General features: G+C 52.9%; 7 protein-coding genes across 7 annotated transcripts; 3 read left to right on the forward strand and 4 right to left on the reverse strand.

The window, feature by feature from the left end:
- Positions 1-298: 298 nt before the first annotated feature.
- Positions 299-1,324, reverse strand: J4E92_002145 (uncharacterized protein; the record flags this gene model as incomplete). Its single annotated transcript, XM_051493550.1, has 1 exon — positions 299-1,324. The coding sequence occupies one exon, from the start codon at positions 1,322-1,324 to the stop codon at positions 299-301; it is 1,026 nt and encodes a 341-aa protein (XP_051356781.1).
- Positions 1,325-4,182: 2,858 nt separating this feature from the next.
- Positions 4,183-4,977, forward strand: J4E92_002146 (uncharacterized protein; the record flags this gene model as incomplete). The annotated part of the gene is made up of 1 exon (XM_051493551.1): positions 4,183-4,977. One exon carries the CDS (start codon positions 4,183-4,185, stop codon positions 4,975-4,977), a length of 795 nt encoding a protein of 264 aa, XP_051356782.1.
- Positions 4,978-6,525: 1,548 nt separating this feature from the next.
- Positions 6,526-7,212, forward strand: J4E92_002147 (uncharacterized protein; the record flags this gene model as incomplete). Its single annotated transcript, XM_051493552.1, has 1 exon — positions 6,526-7,212. The coding sequence occupies one exon, from the start codon at positions 6,526-6,528 to the stop codon at positions 7,210-7,212; it is 687 nt and encodes a 228-aa protein (XP_051356783.1).
- A 514-nt stretch (positions 7,213-7,726) lies between these two features.
- On the forward strand, positions 7,727-8,512 carry J4E92_002148 (uncharacterized protein; the record flags this gene model as incomplete). The annotated part of the gene is made up of 1 exon (XM_051493553.1): positions 7,727-8,512. One exon carries the CDS (start codon positions 7,727-7,729, stop codon positions 8,510-8,512), a length of 786 nt encoding a protein of 261 aa, XP_051356784.1.
- Positions 8,513-8,587: 75 nt separating this feature from the next.
- J4E92_002149 (uncharacterized protein) lies at positions 8,588-9,713 on the reverse strand (the record flags this gene model as incomplete). The annotated part of the gene is made up of 3 exons (XM_051493554.1): positions 8,588-8,842; positions 8,929-8,997; positions 9,051-9,713. The coding sequence occupies 3 exons, from the start codon at positions 9,711-9,713 to the stop codon at positions 8,588-8,590; spliced, it is 987 nt and encodes a 328-aa protein (XP_051356785.1).
- Positions 9,714-11,403: 1,690 nt separating this feature from the next.
- J4E92_002150 (uncharacterized protein) lies at positions 11,404-12,077 on the reverse strand (the record flags this gene model as incomplete). The annotated part of the gene is made up of 3 exons (XM_051493555.1): positions 11,404-11,769; positions 11,989-11,994; positions 12,072-12,077. 3 exons carry the CDS (start codon positions 12,075-12,077, stop codon positions 11,404-11,406), a joined length of 378 nt encoding a protein of 125 aa, XP_051356786.1.
- Positions 12,078-12,148: 71 nt separating this feature from the next.
- Positions 12,149-17,249, reverse strand: J4E92_002151 (uncharacterized protein; the record flags this gene model as incomplete). Its single annotated transcript, XM_051493556.1, has 3 exons — positions 12,149-13,159; positions 13,531-17,123; positions 17,177-17,249. 3 exons carry the CDS (start codon positions 17,247-17,249, stop codon positions 12,149-12,151), a joined length of 4,677 nt encoding a protein of 1,558 aa, XP_051356787.1.
- Positions 17,250-17,289: the final 40 nt, after the last annotated feature.

The raw sequence follows: 17,289 nt of genomic DNA on the forward strand, positions 1-17,289 counted from the left end.
AGGTTCATGTTACGCTGAGAATTGTACTCGTCTGTCCAGTAATGTCATGTATCATCACCACATGAGCGCATTCTAAGGGCTTCATGAATTCGTCATATTTGGCTACTGCTCCCTCTGCATTCAATTACCCACCAATCAACGCGCTTGGAAAAGAGGATCGAGTAAAGCTATTAAGTGGGCTAATGGCGAAAGGTTCGTTACGTTGTCTATAGTCGTTGCATGTTTGTCGCAGTAGTAGTGACCTGCCAATGATGTAATCTTTGAGCGGCTACCGATCCGACAGTCTTGATCACGGTCACTACTCATTTGGAAGCCATCCCTCTCTCCACACCCACTCCGGCATAGGTTCTTCCCATCTCACCACAATGCCAACTCCCGGAGGGACAAATCCACCCACATGCCCATCTCTTGTCGGCAAGGCGACGAAAGCACCTTCCTTTAGCAACGGCTTCTGGCCTTGGCTTATCGGCACGTACCCCGCGAGTTGGATATTGACGCCGAAGTCGTAGCACTTGGAGCGGAAACCCCGACCCATAATATTGAAGGCCGTCACGAAGTCCATCTCGCACCACTGATGACGTGTGTAGTAGACTTCTGATATCTCGGCTATTGCCTGGCGATCCCAGATACGTACGAACTCGATGGTGGGGTTGCTGAGTGTAGGGCGGGACAGACGCTTGATGTGGTGGTAGAGGAGTTGTATCGAGGCCGTGGTGATGAAGGTGCGTATCGTGCGTTTTTCGGCATCGCTCAACCCGTAGTTCGGCAAAGAGGGCACAATTTTATTTATGCTGCCGGGTAAGAATACGTTCTTGTCCACAAGATATTTTTCGGGCAAGTCTAATATATCCCAATCCGCAGTGGTTTTGCGAGCTTCGGCGAGGTCTTGGAGGAACTTGGATGTTCTGCTCTCGTAGTCGACAAGAGTTTCCGGGGCAGCGTGTTGGCCAACTGGAACGAGATCGAGTCTTGAGCGGAGGTGATCAAAGTCGCGTGCCGCAGCTCTTACAATCGGTGCTAGGGACTTGGCGTGGGTGTAGCGATCAATGCTGCCTGCAACCTTGGGCGATGCCTCAAGGATGAAATTTCGGATCGTCCTGTGGACGAGCGGCGCTGCCTCTTTGTAAATTTCCTTGCAGACTCGAAGAATAGAAGTGTTAGTGCTGCGGTGAATGAGCGTGAAAGATGGCTGGTGTCGAAGACGCCAGTAGTCACCAGGGTGAGGCTCGATTGTCGTATTAATGATGATCCGAGGAAGATTCTCGTACACCATGAACCTGACCTCCTTGGGTAGGTCAAGGAAGCGGAAGGGCTCATCAGGCATTCGTGGATGTGTCGTGTTGCGTGGAGGCTGAGGTTGCAGCTGGTATGAGAGAAGGAAATGCAGGTGCTTAGCATATTTTTTTTCTCTGAATGGAAGCTGCCTTGGGTATCACTGGGAAATGCAGGTGCAAAGGGTTTTGTATTGTATTCAGGTGCAAGATTCATCGCGGAATGAAGCCGTACGGTTTGAACCACGGTTCCATGGTCGCATGTAATGTGATGCTTGTCCAGTCATTGGTGTTGGTTGTAACCTTGGTCGCTGATTTCATGGTTCCACACTTTACGGTAGCGCATCGTCTTCTGAATGTACATCTTACTCTTACCTCATTGAGTGCAGCACGTGTATCACGACATCTGACCGCGTATCTTTTGAACAAACTCGCATCCCACCTTATCCATACCTGCTCACAAGTCCTGTTCAGCTTTTGACTCAACTGAGACAACAGACTGGGCAACCATGTCGCATGGGGAGGATTGTTACAGGCGCTCGGGCGACGTGATTATCAACCGCTGGGAATCGGTGGCTTCGGAAACGGACTGGGGTTCACCATGGCTTCCTTTGCTCAGGTTCCGGGCGAAGCTCGCGAGGCTACATTGGCATATGGTCCGCAAGTATCTCCTCCGGTATGTAACCAGGTAAGTAATCGCATCTCCAGTTCCATGCAGGTAGGGCGATGCAAGTGAGTAGAGAAGTTAGGGCATGGGTCACGTCCCTCGGGTGAAGATCCAGCACTGCCTTCGTCGTTTGGAATGGCAGCAGAGCAGCAGAGCTTCTGGTATAAGCTGAGCTGGAGCTGTATCCACAGGTGAAAATCCTAGGCATGATAGAGGTCCGGTGGCATATTCCAGTGGCGGTGTGACCGGTGCAGGAGGTCCTTCGAGAGGCCGTAAAATCGTCAACATAGGCCGGGGTCTCCATGCAGCCGAGGGTGGCACTTCCACAGATTCGGGCAGGCACAGCTAGCAGTGGCTATGGAAGCCATCCAGTCGGGGAAGAACAGTCGCTTTGGAGAAGAACGATGCAACGCAAGAAAGTTTACGCAGAATGAACAGAACTCTGTGTACTATGAGATGTGCATCGGATGCTTCGCGACCAAGTCAAATGCCGACAGTTGTTCAGGCGGCCGGCCGGGTGGGTCACGAGCTCGTGCCAGAGACACCGTTGTGCACCAATCACAAGCTGCTCACACGCACATTATGATCTTGATCATCTTAACGTTGCCGTCTTGATGGATCATATCTCATTTTAATCTCAATATTTTTCCTTGTGAAGTTCGTCAGGAAGCGAAAAGTTGTAATAACTCGGTATAGTGGCTCACACGCAACTCCGTTCTCGATGTCGAATGATCTGACCGCCTTATCTCGCTACGACGAAGCCGCTCCATCACGAGCCTGATCAAGCCAGCTGTGCGCTTAGCATCTATATGATCGGCATTGATTATGTGGCAGCGGAGAAAGCGAATGGGAGGGTCTCCTGGCAGTTGTCGCCGAAGCCCACCGGAGCGTTTTCCGGCTGAATGCAGGTGTGCGGCACATGCAAATGAATGCGAGGCGGTCAACACGCATCGTGGTCAAAACGAAAGGCGCCATATTGCTGCTCCGGCCATGGAAGCTGAAGCGCGCAAAAAGAGTAATCCGACTAACAAACTATGGCAACGACTATGACGGAATCTGGAGATCGGATCGTGAAGTACCGCCGGCGTAAAGGCGCTGGACTTGAGGCCGAAATGAAGGTCGACTGCACAGGGCGTGGTGGAGACGAAAGGGGACAGCGCAGAAAGCAGCTAGACCGCATTGGTAAGCGACCAATGCTTAATCTCCACCCTCGGCAAAGTGGCGTGGCCAATGCCATTATCGATTCTGGAGCCACGGCGCCTCACACAAAGGACCGTTCGGTCGTGCAACACCGGCTCCGGCGCGAAAACAACACCAAGGGCAGGTGACGTCTTCCGTAAGCAAAAGACCGAGTGTGTTGTTTGGTTCTCACAGGCTCGAGCGTGCGTGAACGGCGCAGTGAGATGTTTGCAAAACTAAACATGCGCTGACGCACCCTGCAGATTCTGCAACACTGACACCGTAAAGACACTATTTCAGGAAAATGATCTCCAGAGGCTTTGCTGGGAGGCCCAAGTGCCGGTGGAGAACCTCTGTTCAACGGGCAACACGATAAGGGCCGCCCCTGAAGATACCCTGGCGAGATCGCCACCTAGAGGCTCAGCTCGCACAGAGCAGAGGCCGTGAGGACAAACGTGCCTCGCGATGTTCTCGAAATGGAAATGCTGCGTTCCTCCGCCTATAGCGCGTAATTAGAACAACAGCCGCCGGCCTGGGGATGGCGGCCTGTGTGCAGCAAGACGACAACAACACAGTCTGGACTGAACGACCAACACAGGCCGTTCATTTCTGCAACACGAGAAGCCACCGCGAGCCTCCACAGCCAACCTGCCGATCTGGTCTTAGCACCAGGCACGCACCGCCTGCGAGTGGCCAGCGGGGCGGCAGGCCAGCTTGGTTCCTGCATTAGCCCTGACATCCGCCAGACCACTTGCAGCGCCCAGATGCTTTGGCCCCTGTCGCCCGTCCTGTTTCCCCCTTTCAGTGGCCACTTGTTTCCGGTCCGCGCTACCGTGCTGTAATCTCCTGACGGTATATATCCAGGCAGCGAGGTCGCCTTGCTGTTTTTTTCACTTCACAGCCAAACTTTCGAGCTTCAAGTCCTTTGACCTTCGGTCGTCCATTCGTTGTTACCAACTAATACTATCATTAATAATACACACTCGCCAACTCTCTCCCACCACCTCCACCACCAACCAACACTTCCAACTTTACCGTTCCAAGTCCTAATACCCAACAATCAACATGCGTTACTCCATCGCCATCGCTGCCTTCGCCGGCCTTGCCGCTGCCGTTCCTCAATACGGCGCCTACCCCGCCGCCCCGGCCAGCACCCCCGCTGCCCCGGCCTACCCTGCCTACCCTGCTCAGCCCGAGTCCAGCAAGCCCGCTTACCCTGAGGTCCCTGCTGAGAGCTCCAAGGCTCCCGAGTACCCAGCCTACCCCGCTGAGACTCCCTCCGCTCCTGCTCCTGAGTACCCCGCCTCCAAGACCCCCGAGGTCCCTGAGCACGAGTCCTCCGCTATGCCTACTCCTTCGGCCTCCAAGCCTGCTGAGTACCCCATGGAGACTCCTTCCAAGCCCGCTGAGGTTCCCTCCGTCTCCACCAAGACCCCCGAGGTTCCTGAGCACGCCACCTCTGAGGTTCCCTCTTACCCTGCCTCCTCCATGACCCCTGAGGTCCCCGAGGCCGAGACCACCTCTTGCCTCAGCTCCACTACCATCACCGTCACCGTCCCCTACCCCACCGGTACTCCCGTCGTTCCTGGTGCTGGCAAGCCCTCCGGCTACCCCATGGTTCCCGGTGCTGGCAAGCCTTCCGGCTCTGCTCCTTACCCATCTGCCCCTGCCGGTGGTGCTCCTTACCCCTCTGTCCCTGCTGGCACTGGTGCTCCCCCTGCTGCTGGCACTGGCTACCCCACCAAGACCGGTGGCTACGTCAAGCCCTCCACCCCTGCTGAGTTCACTGGCGCTGCCTCTGCTCTCAACGTCGGTGGCTTCGTTGCCGGTGTTGGTGCTTTCGCTGCTTTCTTCTTGTAAATGTCATATCCTTCAATTGAGCCTGTCTACGGGCAGGCTATGACTTTACACGATACATTGCATCGAGGATTGGTCTTCACTTCAGTAGATATCCTTGGTGTCGGAAAGGGTAATTGTAATTAGTCCGGGGATGGTGTGGTTGAATAAGAACTTGGAAAATACTTCTCTGTGCCTCATCGTGATGCTTCTCTGAAATGCTGTGAACTTGATCCATTCTACAATGCTACATCAATCCGCATATACCTACGCTTCTCGACCACTTGACGAATGATCTCGAAGTCCACCACACACGGACGCTGAACCGATGCTAACACAACCTGGGTTTTATGCCCTACCAAACGCTGTCATGAACTTCTGTGGCATGCGATGTAGTCGCACATGGATACAAAGCATCAGCCTACATGTACGTCTTCTTTGCTTATGCACCTGCGAACGTGCCTGCTTCTTTCAGTGCCACGACGTCAAGGATAGCGCTGCATGCGACGCGATGACGCTCTACCGCCGAAGCGAAAGCTGCCCATCGATTACCGCAAACTCGCTTCACAAGAACACCAGAACTGCACCCTACGTTCTCTTGCAAATCCGCTTCGACGACCACCTGATCACGGACGGTGATGACCCTGCATGCCGATAATTGTTGGAAGCGTAGCCTGGAAGCTAAGTTTCGGCCACGAACTATATTTCGATAGCCATGGTTGTTTCATCAGCCGTGCACCGTCGCCGCGCTGCGAACGCCACCCTCTACACTTTTCAAGCTTTGCGCTAGACCAGCGCGCACCACGGACATCTAGCATAGTTCCTTCTACGGGTGCTCGGTTCGTTGGCGCACATCTGGTATTTGGATGCAGGTGCTGCGACACGACCATGGAAACACAAAGAGCTAATTGCGGCATGCCGAATGCCTCCGACAGATGCCCTCGTCCAGCTTGAACAGACTTGCCCAGCTCTCAAAAGGTACACTTCAATATTGAACTGCATAATAGACAACTCCAACAGTCCTGGGAATGCTTAGTCAATACTCGCGTCAACGGGTAAAAGGTGGGGTTCCGGTATCCTTTGCTGCATGAAACGGCCAACCACCAATAGTACTCAAAAACATCGTCTAGACGTCTGACTTTACAGGAATGAGCGCTGGGTCACGATACTACCGCCCGAATACAGAGCTTACCCAGCTAGCCACGTCTCACCTGAGAACCTACCTAGTCCTGCCTGACATTCCTGGCAAATCGTATGAATTGGAGGCGTCACTGGGCTTGCCATTTTTGGAGTCAAGAAATATTTGCTTGTCAGCTTACTTTTAGATGATAGGTCCTTTGTTTCGAATGTGTAGGCGAGGATACGACTCGGTACGCGAACGTTGGACGATCGTTGCCAATGTGCGAGCCAGCCTGACGGACCTGAGCTGGAATAACGGTATGGAGAAAATGGGAAGTATAAAGTGAGAGAGTAAACTTCCTGAACTGAACCACGCGTTCGCTCCGGTTTCTAAACCACCCTTCTTACTTGATCGATCTTCTAAGCTGTCGAATCAGATTCCCTCGTCTCATCATGAAGACCTTCACGCTTTTCTCGGCCTTCCTGGCCACAGCCATCGCTGCCCCAGCCACACTTACGCCAAGCGATATCACACCACGCACATTGGGCGTCCTTAAGGGCCTTGCCAAATGTCCGGCAAACCCAGCTCAACCCGACGGGAAATTACCAAAGGGAAGCATATCGACCTCAGCCCTGGTGCCCATCAGCGCGAAGAACCCCGACAAGGCCTACCCAGCTACCGAATGGGCGACCGTCACCCCAAAAGACAAATGCACAATCTTCAACCTCGAGCTCGACTCCGACGCTACCCAAGGCAAAATCTGCAACCTCGTCTTCGACTTCCCTTCTCTCGTCCAAGCACCCGGTCTCTTCGTCTTCAAGGGACCCGGACAGTTCACATTCACCGGTTATGCCATCAACGCTGGTGCAGAGCCTGGTGTTACTACATACAACAAGCAACCGGCTCCAGGTCCTAGCCCACCGAATCCACCGCCAGTCCTGAAGCCAGGCAACAGCTACGTTATCAACGGTTCGCCGTGTGGAATACCGCCTGGTATTGGCAAGGTGACTGTCAGTGGAGCATTGTGTTCCGAAGACACGACTTTGACGTTCAAGCAAAGCGACTTGATCTGTCCGCTGGGCTTTTACGTCGTGCTTACTGATGACCCTAATGCGGGAGGGTATGCGGCTCCTCACTAAATATTTGGTGTCGTTTCAATCATTATAAGGAGCATTAATTCAGCACATTAGCGTAAAGACTCCAATTCATGTTTGCAAATTCCAACTTTGACATTCTCTCGCGCCTTCGTGAAGAAACGGGGCTACATGTAGCGCTGTCGGGTTCGCTCTTTCCCTACCGTCATTCTGTATCGATGCAACTCCATCATCGCCCGATCAACATCGTCAATACCGGTATCAGCAGTGTGAAGAGTTATGCTATCTTAAGCATTGCAGCGATATGGACACGCATCGACGTGCATCGGAAGTCTCCGACACCCGATCGCTCTTGCGTGTTTGCGACGTTGCGCGGGGAAGCGTACTAACCCTATCAATCTCTACAGCGTCAAGAACTCGACTTACTTTGTATCCATCAACCAAACCGTCCCATTTGTACCATCGCAACATAATAACTCCGTTTAGTGTATCATTTCCAGGATCCAGATGCGCATCGTCGTTCCACGTCAAGTTTCATCTAACTACCTAGAGGCTCAAGATGCAAGCGCACAGCAGCGCAACAATTGAATGTCTCACGAACGCGACGTGGTACTTCTTCGATCTCGATGACACTCTTCACAAATTTCGCAAGGCATCATCCGCCGCCGTAGACGCGACACTCCGACTCATCCTAGAAAACCACGCTCGCCATGAACCTTCTTCCGGTGAGCCGCTCACAGTCGCCGAGCTAAAAGCGGAATACCTCAAGATCCTCAAAACCGGCACATCTACTGCATTCGTGGATGGAAAAACAAGCCACGAGTATCGCGCCGAGCGCTTTCAGGGTGTTGTAAACGCTTTTGGTATCGATTGTACGGAACAACAGATGCAGGCCTTGCTCGACACGTACGAAACTGCAATTATGCAGAATCTGCAACTCAAAGAAGGCGCTATATTACTTCTTCGGACACTCAAACAACAAGGAAAGAGCATAGCGATCATCACCGAAGGCCCTCAAGATTCACAAGAACGTACTGTTGCTGCTTTAGGCCTAGAGCCGTATTTCGACAGGCTCGTTACAACGAATAAGCTTGGTGTGGCGAAGATTGACGGTCTTTTTAGCAAGGCGTTGGAGATGATTGGTGTGAAGAGCGAGGAGGTGGTCATGATAGGCGATAGTTGGGATAGGGATGTTGTTCCTGCGGTGAAAGTGGGGATAGACTGTGTGTGGTTTGTTCAGAAAGAGGAAGGTGAGAAGATTGTCACTATGGGAGGGGAAGAGAGGAGAGTGATTGTAGTGAATTCGTTGGGTCGGTTGCAGAGCATTATAGAGACAGCGGACTGATCATTGATAAGCCTGCAGTACATGTTGCGCAGATGCAAAGCAGAGAAAGGGCATGGAATAAGTCGTAGCATCCGCTCAATCCTCCCCGACCAAGTCCGTGGACCACTCCGGAATGCGGTTTCCGTCCCCGTCGATGAGATTCCCCTCCTCGTCAATACGGTCTCCGTCTTCGTCGACGAGATTTCCATCCTTGTCGATACGCTGTCCGTTCTCTTTGATGATATTCCCATTCTTATCGAGTATGTTTCCGTCTTCATCCTTAACTGGCATGGAGATGGCTTCAGCAACTCGGAGAGAGCCATCTTTCGGGCGCTGAATGTGCTTCAATTTCTAATACCTTTAGTCAGCCATGATGAACCCCGAGGAAACGTGTCCGCGTTGTGTTGTCGCAAGACCACCAAAAAAAGGTCACTTACATTGCTCCAAAATTTTCTGCTCGGTCTGAACAGCATACCGCTGAAAGAGATGGCGTGGCCGCCAGGCTCCTACTGGCTGTTAGTAACGAGAGTTCCAGTAAGGTAAGAAGAGATCTACCTACATTCCATACTCTGTGCTCGTCAATGTCAGTCTGGACCTCGTGCGAACTGTTGATCCCAAGTTTGCCGATATTCGTCGCTCCAATTTCGGCTCCGGTGTCGATCTTACTGCCCGTCTTGTTCCACATGGCAATACTGCACTTCTCCGTGCTCCATGTGGCTGTGATGACCCAGACACCGAACTGAAGAATGTATGAGATATAGCTATCCGTTAACTGCTTCATGTTGTCCATAATCCAATCCTCAATGATCTTGCGCGCATCAATGTTAAACTTCTTGTGCACCACGTTTGGCGATACAACTACACCAGCGCCGGCTTTTGCAGTACTGCCCACTGCGAAATTGGCTCCAACGTCCACGGGTGCTTGGGCAGCGATTCCGGACACCTCAGCTTTGGCGCCGAAACCACTGCCTTCGTTCTTCTCGACAACCTTCTTGTCCCATGTGCATGTAGCAGGCTTGGTCAGAACGAGATCCTTCTTAGGGGCCTTGTACTCGTTGAGGTTGTGCTCCTTGAGTTCAGTAAGATCGGTAATGACTCGCCACCCTCCATTTTCATCGAAGAAACCGCAAGAGCCGGGATGGAAGTCGAGGTTAGAGGGTGGTGTATACAAGTAGGTGCCTTCGGTGCACATGCTCATAATTTGGGCGTATGCTGTCTCCATTTTGCTGTCGTGTGTGCTTGAGAATATGAAGGGTTCTGGATGAAATGCAGGTAGAGTGATTGAAGTCTGGTCTTTCCGCACCTGAGAGAAGCTACCTATATAACGTCGCGCAAGTTGTTTACTACGAAGAAAAAGAAACAAACACTATGCGCTCAGAGCTGAGAGCTCCTATCTGCAGCTTGTCAAGCCATACCCCTAGTACTCTGGAGTAGCTAGGTTGACCCCAACAGTGATCGCCGAACAGAGGGTACAGCTGCGAATTTTTGGGCAAATGACGGGCTGCGCAAAGGTGTTGTCAGTCAAACACCAATGCACTGCTCCGCAGATCATGGAACACGGCGAGGCTATCGAAGATCATTTCCTCATTCTAATGTTGATCGATAGGGCATAGCGAGAGTGTCGAAAATCGTTCCCACACCTCTATGTCGATTAATAGGGTAGCACAGTGAGGGTACTGGAAATCATCTCCACCCATATGTAGTGATCGCTGGGGCGGCCCGCGCGCCATCGGTAGTTCCGAAGATACACAAATTGTACGTTACCCGCGGAGGGACGTTGTCATGTACCGTCGTCCTAATACACAACATGTACCAGAGCTTTGCGCTTGTGACTTTGCGCGAGGCTACGAAGGCGATCAATTGTTTGTGCTTGTAAACTCGTAACGAATATGTCCGTCGATTTCTGCGAGATTCGGTATGCCAACGCACATCCGGATTTCGATCCTGATCGCACCTGCGTCATTGAAAGTTTATAGTCTGGACTTTCGACCAGAGTGCTGGATGTGGAGATGGTCGAAGCTTCCTATGATGTTGTTGTGTCGTCAGAAAGCCGCCATATCTGGTGGATCTAAGCGAGGTGGGCCTGCTGCGATGGCATTCGTCGTGGGCTTCTGCGGGTTTGACTCGATCGAGTGGCCGCGAAGCTATCCAGCAGCCGCCATCACCGTGTCAGTGGACTCGTGTTCAGAGGGACGTCGCGCTATCGGCGTACTCGAGAACGCGTCGTTAGCGCACACGTCGCGAGAGCTGTCAGTGTCAGTGTGCTCCGTGCGCAATCTCGGCATTCGCTCCCGCGGTCCATGAGTCTTGCCGATGAAGCAAAGGACTAGCACGGCCTTAGCATCGATCACTTCTGCACAAGACAGCAAATCAACCACGATGAAGGTTTGGGACAATGGCAGATGTTATGATCGCGTCTCTGAACTCGCCCAACGTCACAGCTGACATGGCACCCGAATGTTTAACGTAGGCTCGGGACTGAGGAGGCGCTTCGCTGACCACCTGTAACGCGGCTTGGAGGGGTATAAAGTCACTGTTCGAATAAGAGCGGGATGACCCTATTGTGCGTACTGCAGCAATCGTATGGGAAGTATCTAAAGCTCAATGAACTAACCCATCGACTCCATACCTCCCTTTCAGTCTCGCCATCACACTCCATTCCGTCCATCCCGACTCACATACCACATTGCCTCATGCCCATCACACCTCACCGTCCCCCGCGCTGCCACCTTCCCATCATGCAGATGCGCAAACCGCTTAACCGCCTCATCAACAATATCGGCCATATCCTGGTTATTCATATCGAACGAGAACTCATGCGGCGTGTTGGGTATAGCACCAATACTGAACCCGCAGGGAAATTGGTGCATATGTTGTTGGTAACCTTCTGGTTTGCCTTTGGCATATCGGTGTTAGTGGGGTGATGAGTGGAGGTACGGGGTAGGTTCACCTTCTAAGTTGACGATCCATTCGCCGGCGTCTCCGAAGATACTAAAACACGACTCCTGGCATTCTGTTGTGATGGGTGGGTTGGCTGCGGAGAGGGTGGTGTCTTCGTAGGTGAGTGTGTCGCAGTGGCCCAATGTGCTCTTGTCGCCTTCGCAATAGTTGATGTCTGGGGAGAGTTGGGCTGCTATGAGGGTGGCAGCGAGGAGACTGAGAAAGAGAGATGATGTTGGGTGCATATTGATGGCTTGACCTGGTGAGTTGAGCGCGATGGTGTTGAGAGAAATGGTTGTGAGGGAAAATGAGGTCGTCTTGTATGTGATGACATGATTCTACGCCTTACGCATACATACGAGGCGCATGACAGTGTAGGGTAATTATTGGATGGAAGATGAACTGATGTGAGACGTGCAGCGGTGATGCGAGGTAAGTCTTACACCCGCGAGGATCTTCAGATGAAGTGACGAATCAAATTGACGGAAGCATGTTCATCGGCAAACAACAGACCATGATCTACATACCCGCCACTACGGCGTAGCCCATTCACGCACCGTAAGCTGCATGCGCGCGTAAAACCCTAGACCAGCGCGTCGAGATACATTGGTTATACCACCCCTGTATGTATCTGACATACTGACATCGTGTCTATTCGACGCTTCGATGCCTTCCTTCGTCGCGCTTCTTAACCGGCTACTGAGAAAATTCCAGATGCTACAACTCAAATTGTCTGCTCTTACGATCTTCGTCAGTCTTCTTGTCATCTTCCCTAGCTCGCTTCCAACCTTCATCATATCGCTTGCGAACTTCATCATATTGCTTCCGAAACTCGTCATATCGCTTCCGAACTTCAGCTCGCTTTCGTACTCGCGCCAATTCATCCTCCGAAAGTTCAACGTCCTCGTCTATTCCATCCACATCAAAAGATCTTAACCGCTTAGCAACACCGTCAGAAACCGAAAACACTCCCTTATCCAGCTCAACGACCAAGGCGTGCTTCTTCTCTACTTGTTCTTTCACCGGTTCTTTCACATGTTCTTTCTTATGTTCCTCCTCTTCCTTCTTTTCGACCATCTCACTACCCCGGAAGACAAACGTGCTGTCAGTAAGTCGCTTCCACAACTTGACGAATGGACTCGATGTTTCATCGGACTTATCCGAGCTTTTTGCAATACGAGACTTGGAAGAGATGTGCACGTAGCCATTTTTAGACTTCAGCGGTGGATCACCAACGTGATTCATCTGCTCAGCAAAATCCCGCCACAGCGCGTTCATCTCTGTTTGATAAACCTCGGGCATGTCGTCAAAGTCGGGGTATTCCTTGTACATAGCACTGATCCGATCCGTTATCTTCTTAAGCTTACGCGTAGGCGTGTCCTGGTTGATACGCCAGATCTTCCCGGCAGGACCATACAGCTCGATAAGTTCTTCTACAGTGGTGATCGACGGATCGATTCGTCGGCTCAGCGTGCTGACATATGCGTCCAAGTCCTCTTTTATAGCTGGATCCATTTCAAGGGAGTTGATGGCGGCTTGAACGGTGTCTGTGAACGTGGACATGGCTTGTTTGGCGTTATCGAGAGCGAGGATGGCGCGATTGCCAGCGGTAGCGACGCTCGCTTGTACGGAGGCTTTTGGCGGGGCGGAGGCGGAGGCGGACACTAGGCATGCTAGGCTAGCGAGGAGGGTGGTCGTCGTGGACAGCTTCATGTTTGGTACGAGTGACTTTGGGTGTAAGGTTGAGAGATTGAGTGGAGGCGGTGGATGGGAGGGGATCAGAAGGTAGACTGGTGGTACCATATATACATCGAGGGAAGAAGCAAGAGGGTGATTCACGCGCGGACCGTGCTGTGAGAAGGCGAGTGAGCTGCCTATCGACGACATGCTTTCACTATCTACGGAGGACTAGCGGTGTCTTTCACGCGTGGTTCCATGTAGTGAGACAAACTTATGCACACTTAGATAAAGGTAGCAAACAATATGGGGTATCCTAACACATCCAAACCAACCTGCCCAAACAGATACGCCGCGCAATGCTTTTACAACGAGACAAAAGTATCTCTTCGTTCTCTTCACAAACCACCCATCTGACTAACCTCTCCAAACCCCACTCTCGCCCTACCACCTCTTCCCCTACTCTTCCTCATCGCACTCCCACTCCCACTCCCACTTCCACCAACAGCAACACTCCCCCCAAACCCACCTTCCCTCAACCTCCTCTCAAAACTCGTCACACCACCAACTCCCAACCTCGCATCCCTACTACTCTGCACAGGCGGCGCACTCATAGTCCCCAACCTACCCCTTCCTTCCCTCTCCAGAAACGAGGAGCCCAGCGGCCGCCGCACGGGAGAAAGAACACGTGCTTTCTCAGGACTAGGCGGGAGTTCAGGTCGTTTAGCACGGACAACGCTGCGTTTACTGGGTGTTTTGAGGTAGCCTGGTTTACTGCTTGTAGTAGGTGGAGGGGGCAAGGGCGTTCCGGACCAAAAGGTAGATTGTGCGGCGTCGCCGAAGGAGAGGTCGGATTCGTCGTCTTCGGGGATGGTTGCGGGAGGGGGGCGGGCGGCAGATTGAGGTTGCGGGTAGGTATTGGGCCGACGGAGTATTGAGCCTGGGGGGCGGGTTGATGCGGGTGAGGGTATGGGAGCGTAGGGGTTGGGGGTCAGTGTTGGATGGCGGGGTGGTTGTTCTGGCGTGAGAGACAGGGAGAGGTCAAGATCGTTGTTAAGACCCAAAGCGGTCTCGTCGAAGGCGGTCCAGGACTCGAGTCGTTGCGTTTCGTCACCGGATTGCTGGAAGCCTCCTTGCCCGACATCGTTGTTGCTGTCATTGTAGGCGAAGTCTTCGTCATTTCCGTGACCGTTGTAGTCATCGCCATCATCTTGTCTGCGTCTTCTCGACCTACTAGGAGGCGATGGACTCGCAACCCGTTGGCCACGCCGCTCGGTAGCACGCTCGGCCCAGAAACGAACCATGGCCCTAACATGCTTCTCAAAGTTCCTCTCGAACAACGCTCTCGCGTTCTCCTCTTGCCTCTGGAAGTTCCAAAGACGCCAGCCCATCTTCTTCAGAGCACCAGTGGCAGCAATCTCTGTGCTCTCCTGCCGCAGAGCGACAGCTTGCCCTTCAAGTGTGTGTACAAGGTCCATGCGTTGTGACCAGATGGCGAAGTAACGGGTGGAGAGTTTGAAGGCGTGGAGGCTCTCGGCTTGGGCATCCTGCTGGCGGAGTATGAGCGTGCGGTCGTGCCATTGGTGCAAGATTGCGCCACTGCTTTGGAAAGTGCGATTGTCGAGTACATCGTTTGCCCTTTGTGTCAGCACTGCAATGTGGTTTGCCTTGTCCCGCCAGTGCTCAAAGACTCTGCGCACGAGATTCGTCTTGACCATTCTACGGACTTGCGAGTATGTGTCGCGTCTGCGATTACGGCGCGCATGTTGTGTGGCTTGGCTCCATGTGTTCAGTGTGTGTTTGCTAAGGACGTAGAAGCGCGCATCGGCCGACCATTGGTTCAACTCTTGGAAGTGTGCTAGCCTCTCCTTGAGCTTGTCGAAAATGCGTTGCTTGAGCTTTTGCTGATATTGGGATAGAATAGCGAACTGCTCCCTTCTTCTCTCCGTAGTGATAGCTTCCATCTTGCGCAAACACGTCCGCATCAGCTGAGCACGCTTGAACTGGGCGAACCGAACTTCCGCAGTATCGAGGGTGTTGACGCGCTGGTTGGTCTTGGTGACCCAGGATAGGAATGTTGACTGCTTGAGCTGTCGATCGTGGACACGCTGGAAGAGGGATACTCGGGATGCTAAGGTCCATTTGTACAAGCATTCAACAATGATGCGGTCGTTGACCCGATCCTCGAGAGCTTTGATTCGCAATCTGTCATTCCAGGCAGTGTAGGCATTGCGTAGGACGCGCATGCGGTCAACATTGCGTGCTTGATGGGATAGCTGAGCGTCTTTGCGCCAATCCTGGAACTTTGCACGAAGCAAACGACCGTTGGTGCGTGCTTGGACCTGGCGCAGTAGTGGCTCGAGCTGTGCCTGCCTCTGGAGTGTCTGGACTGTTGTTCGAAGAAGGGAAGTCTGTCGAAATTGGTCCGCCTGGGTTTGCAGTGTCTTTACTGCCACTGTCTTCTGCTGCCACGTCCGGAACGTCTTGCGCATGAGTGTTCCATCGCGCCGATCCGTGGCCCACATGTTCCGCTCCCTCATGATCTCGGTGATCTCGCGCCATTTCTGCAGTGTTGTCCTTGCTGTCCTTGTATCATGCCAGTTTGCTGCGCCTCTGTTGAGGTACTCGTTGTTGAGAGCATTCCACGACTTCCTGACGATCTTCTCTTCATAGTATGACTCAGCGAAGTCATTGCGATCCTGCACTTTTGCTGCGCGTGCTCGCCATATAGAGAGGAACTTTGCAAGAGCAAAGTGCTGGATCTTCAGTTCGTTGACTGCCGTGATATCGCGCCAGCCGTTGAAGAAGCGTGTGCGTAGAATATGCCGTCGCGCAACAGATGTTCGTTGAACCTCGTCCTCCGCGCATTTTGCCCAGTGCGTAAAGGCTTTGGTGAGCAGGAATAGACTGCGAGCCTTGTCTGCACGGGTTTCTAGTCGATCGAAGAAGCGATTCGTCTCTCGACCAGAACGCCTCACAAGCGCGGTGTCTCGTAGCTGCAAGAGGGAGGCCCTGAGCAAGACACGACGATCGAAGGCGACGGCTGCTCTCTCCATATCGTCGCGCAAATTCATGCGCTCTTGCGTGCGGTTCCGCCATATCCGTATACACTCCCGCGTCACTCGGTGTAGCCGTTGCTCTTCGAAAGTTTCCGCATCGTCCATCAATCGGGTATCGGAGGGTCGGAACGGTTCGGGGACATACTGTTGGTGTTGTGTCTGTCGTGATTGCTGAAGGCGGCGCTGGTGCGGGGAATCGTAGGGATCGTTCGGTATGGGCGCGTTCACTCCTGGTATCTGGATGGAAGAGAGGTCGAGGCTAGCCGTGTGGTCGGTGAAATCGCTCTCGTCTGCATCGTGAGTTCCAGTTCTGTATGTCGTTGTAGGATTTCTTCGAATTCGCAGACTGCCGTAACTTGAGACAGATGTACTGCGCTTGTGGACTGGCGGCTGCTGTCCGGAACTCGACCTCCGAGGCGCGACGCCATTCACTTTGGGGCGACTGGGAAGTGGCGCTGGCCGGTACGAATGCGCTTCGGTGTCTGATGTCGCGCGACGATGGCTGCGGGGCTTGTTGGCATAGCCATCAGGAGCATTCTGCTGTGATGCTCTCCTCGGGCGCACAGCCAAATTGCCATAGTCGGTGCCTGCGACCTTGTCTGCAGTCCCATCAAGGAAAGAGTCGAAACTCCCGGTTCTCGTATACCGCCCTAGGCTCGCCTGCGCCCCTCTACGCGTCGCGTCAATGTTATTCGGGACTTCAACGACCTCTTCGTCGCCGAGTTCTCCGTTGAGGCCGAAATGCTCCTTCACCACGCGCAGGACTAGCGACATCAAGTCTTCGCCTTCCCGGCCATATTCCTGCATGCGCAACAGGAAACTGTAGTAGAGAGCGGCATCGGTAGGCGAAGAACGGTGCTCCTTGACATATTCGTCATATGCGACGAAAAGAGCGTCAATGGATCCATCGTGGGAGTCTTGCGCGCGAAGGACGATATTGTGAATGGCATCGGAGACTACTGCGGTGTTAGTATATCCATTGATCGTTTTTTTGCCCTGATTATTTTACCTTCATCCCGACAGAGATCATCAGCTGTTATAGCCCTCGCATCATCTCCATTCAGCCTCATGGAGGATAGCATTCGTGCACGCGACTCGTTCGTCTCCGGCGCGTTCGCGACA

This window comes from Alternaria infectoria (genome assembly GCF_024043175.1).
Source record: "Alternaria infectoria strain BMP 0036 chromosome Unknown scaffold_2, whole genome shotgun sequence".
Lineage (NCBI taxonomy): Eukaryota > Fungi > Ascomycota > Dothideomycetes > Pleosporales > Pleosporaceae > Alternaria > Alternaria infectoria.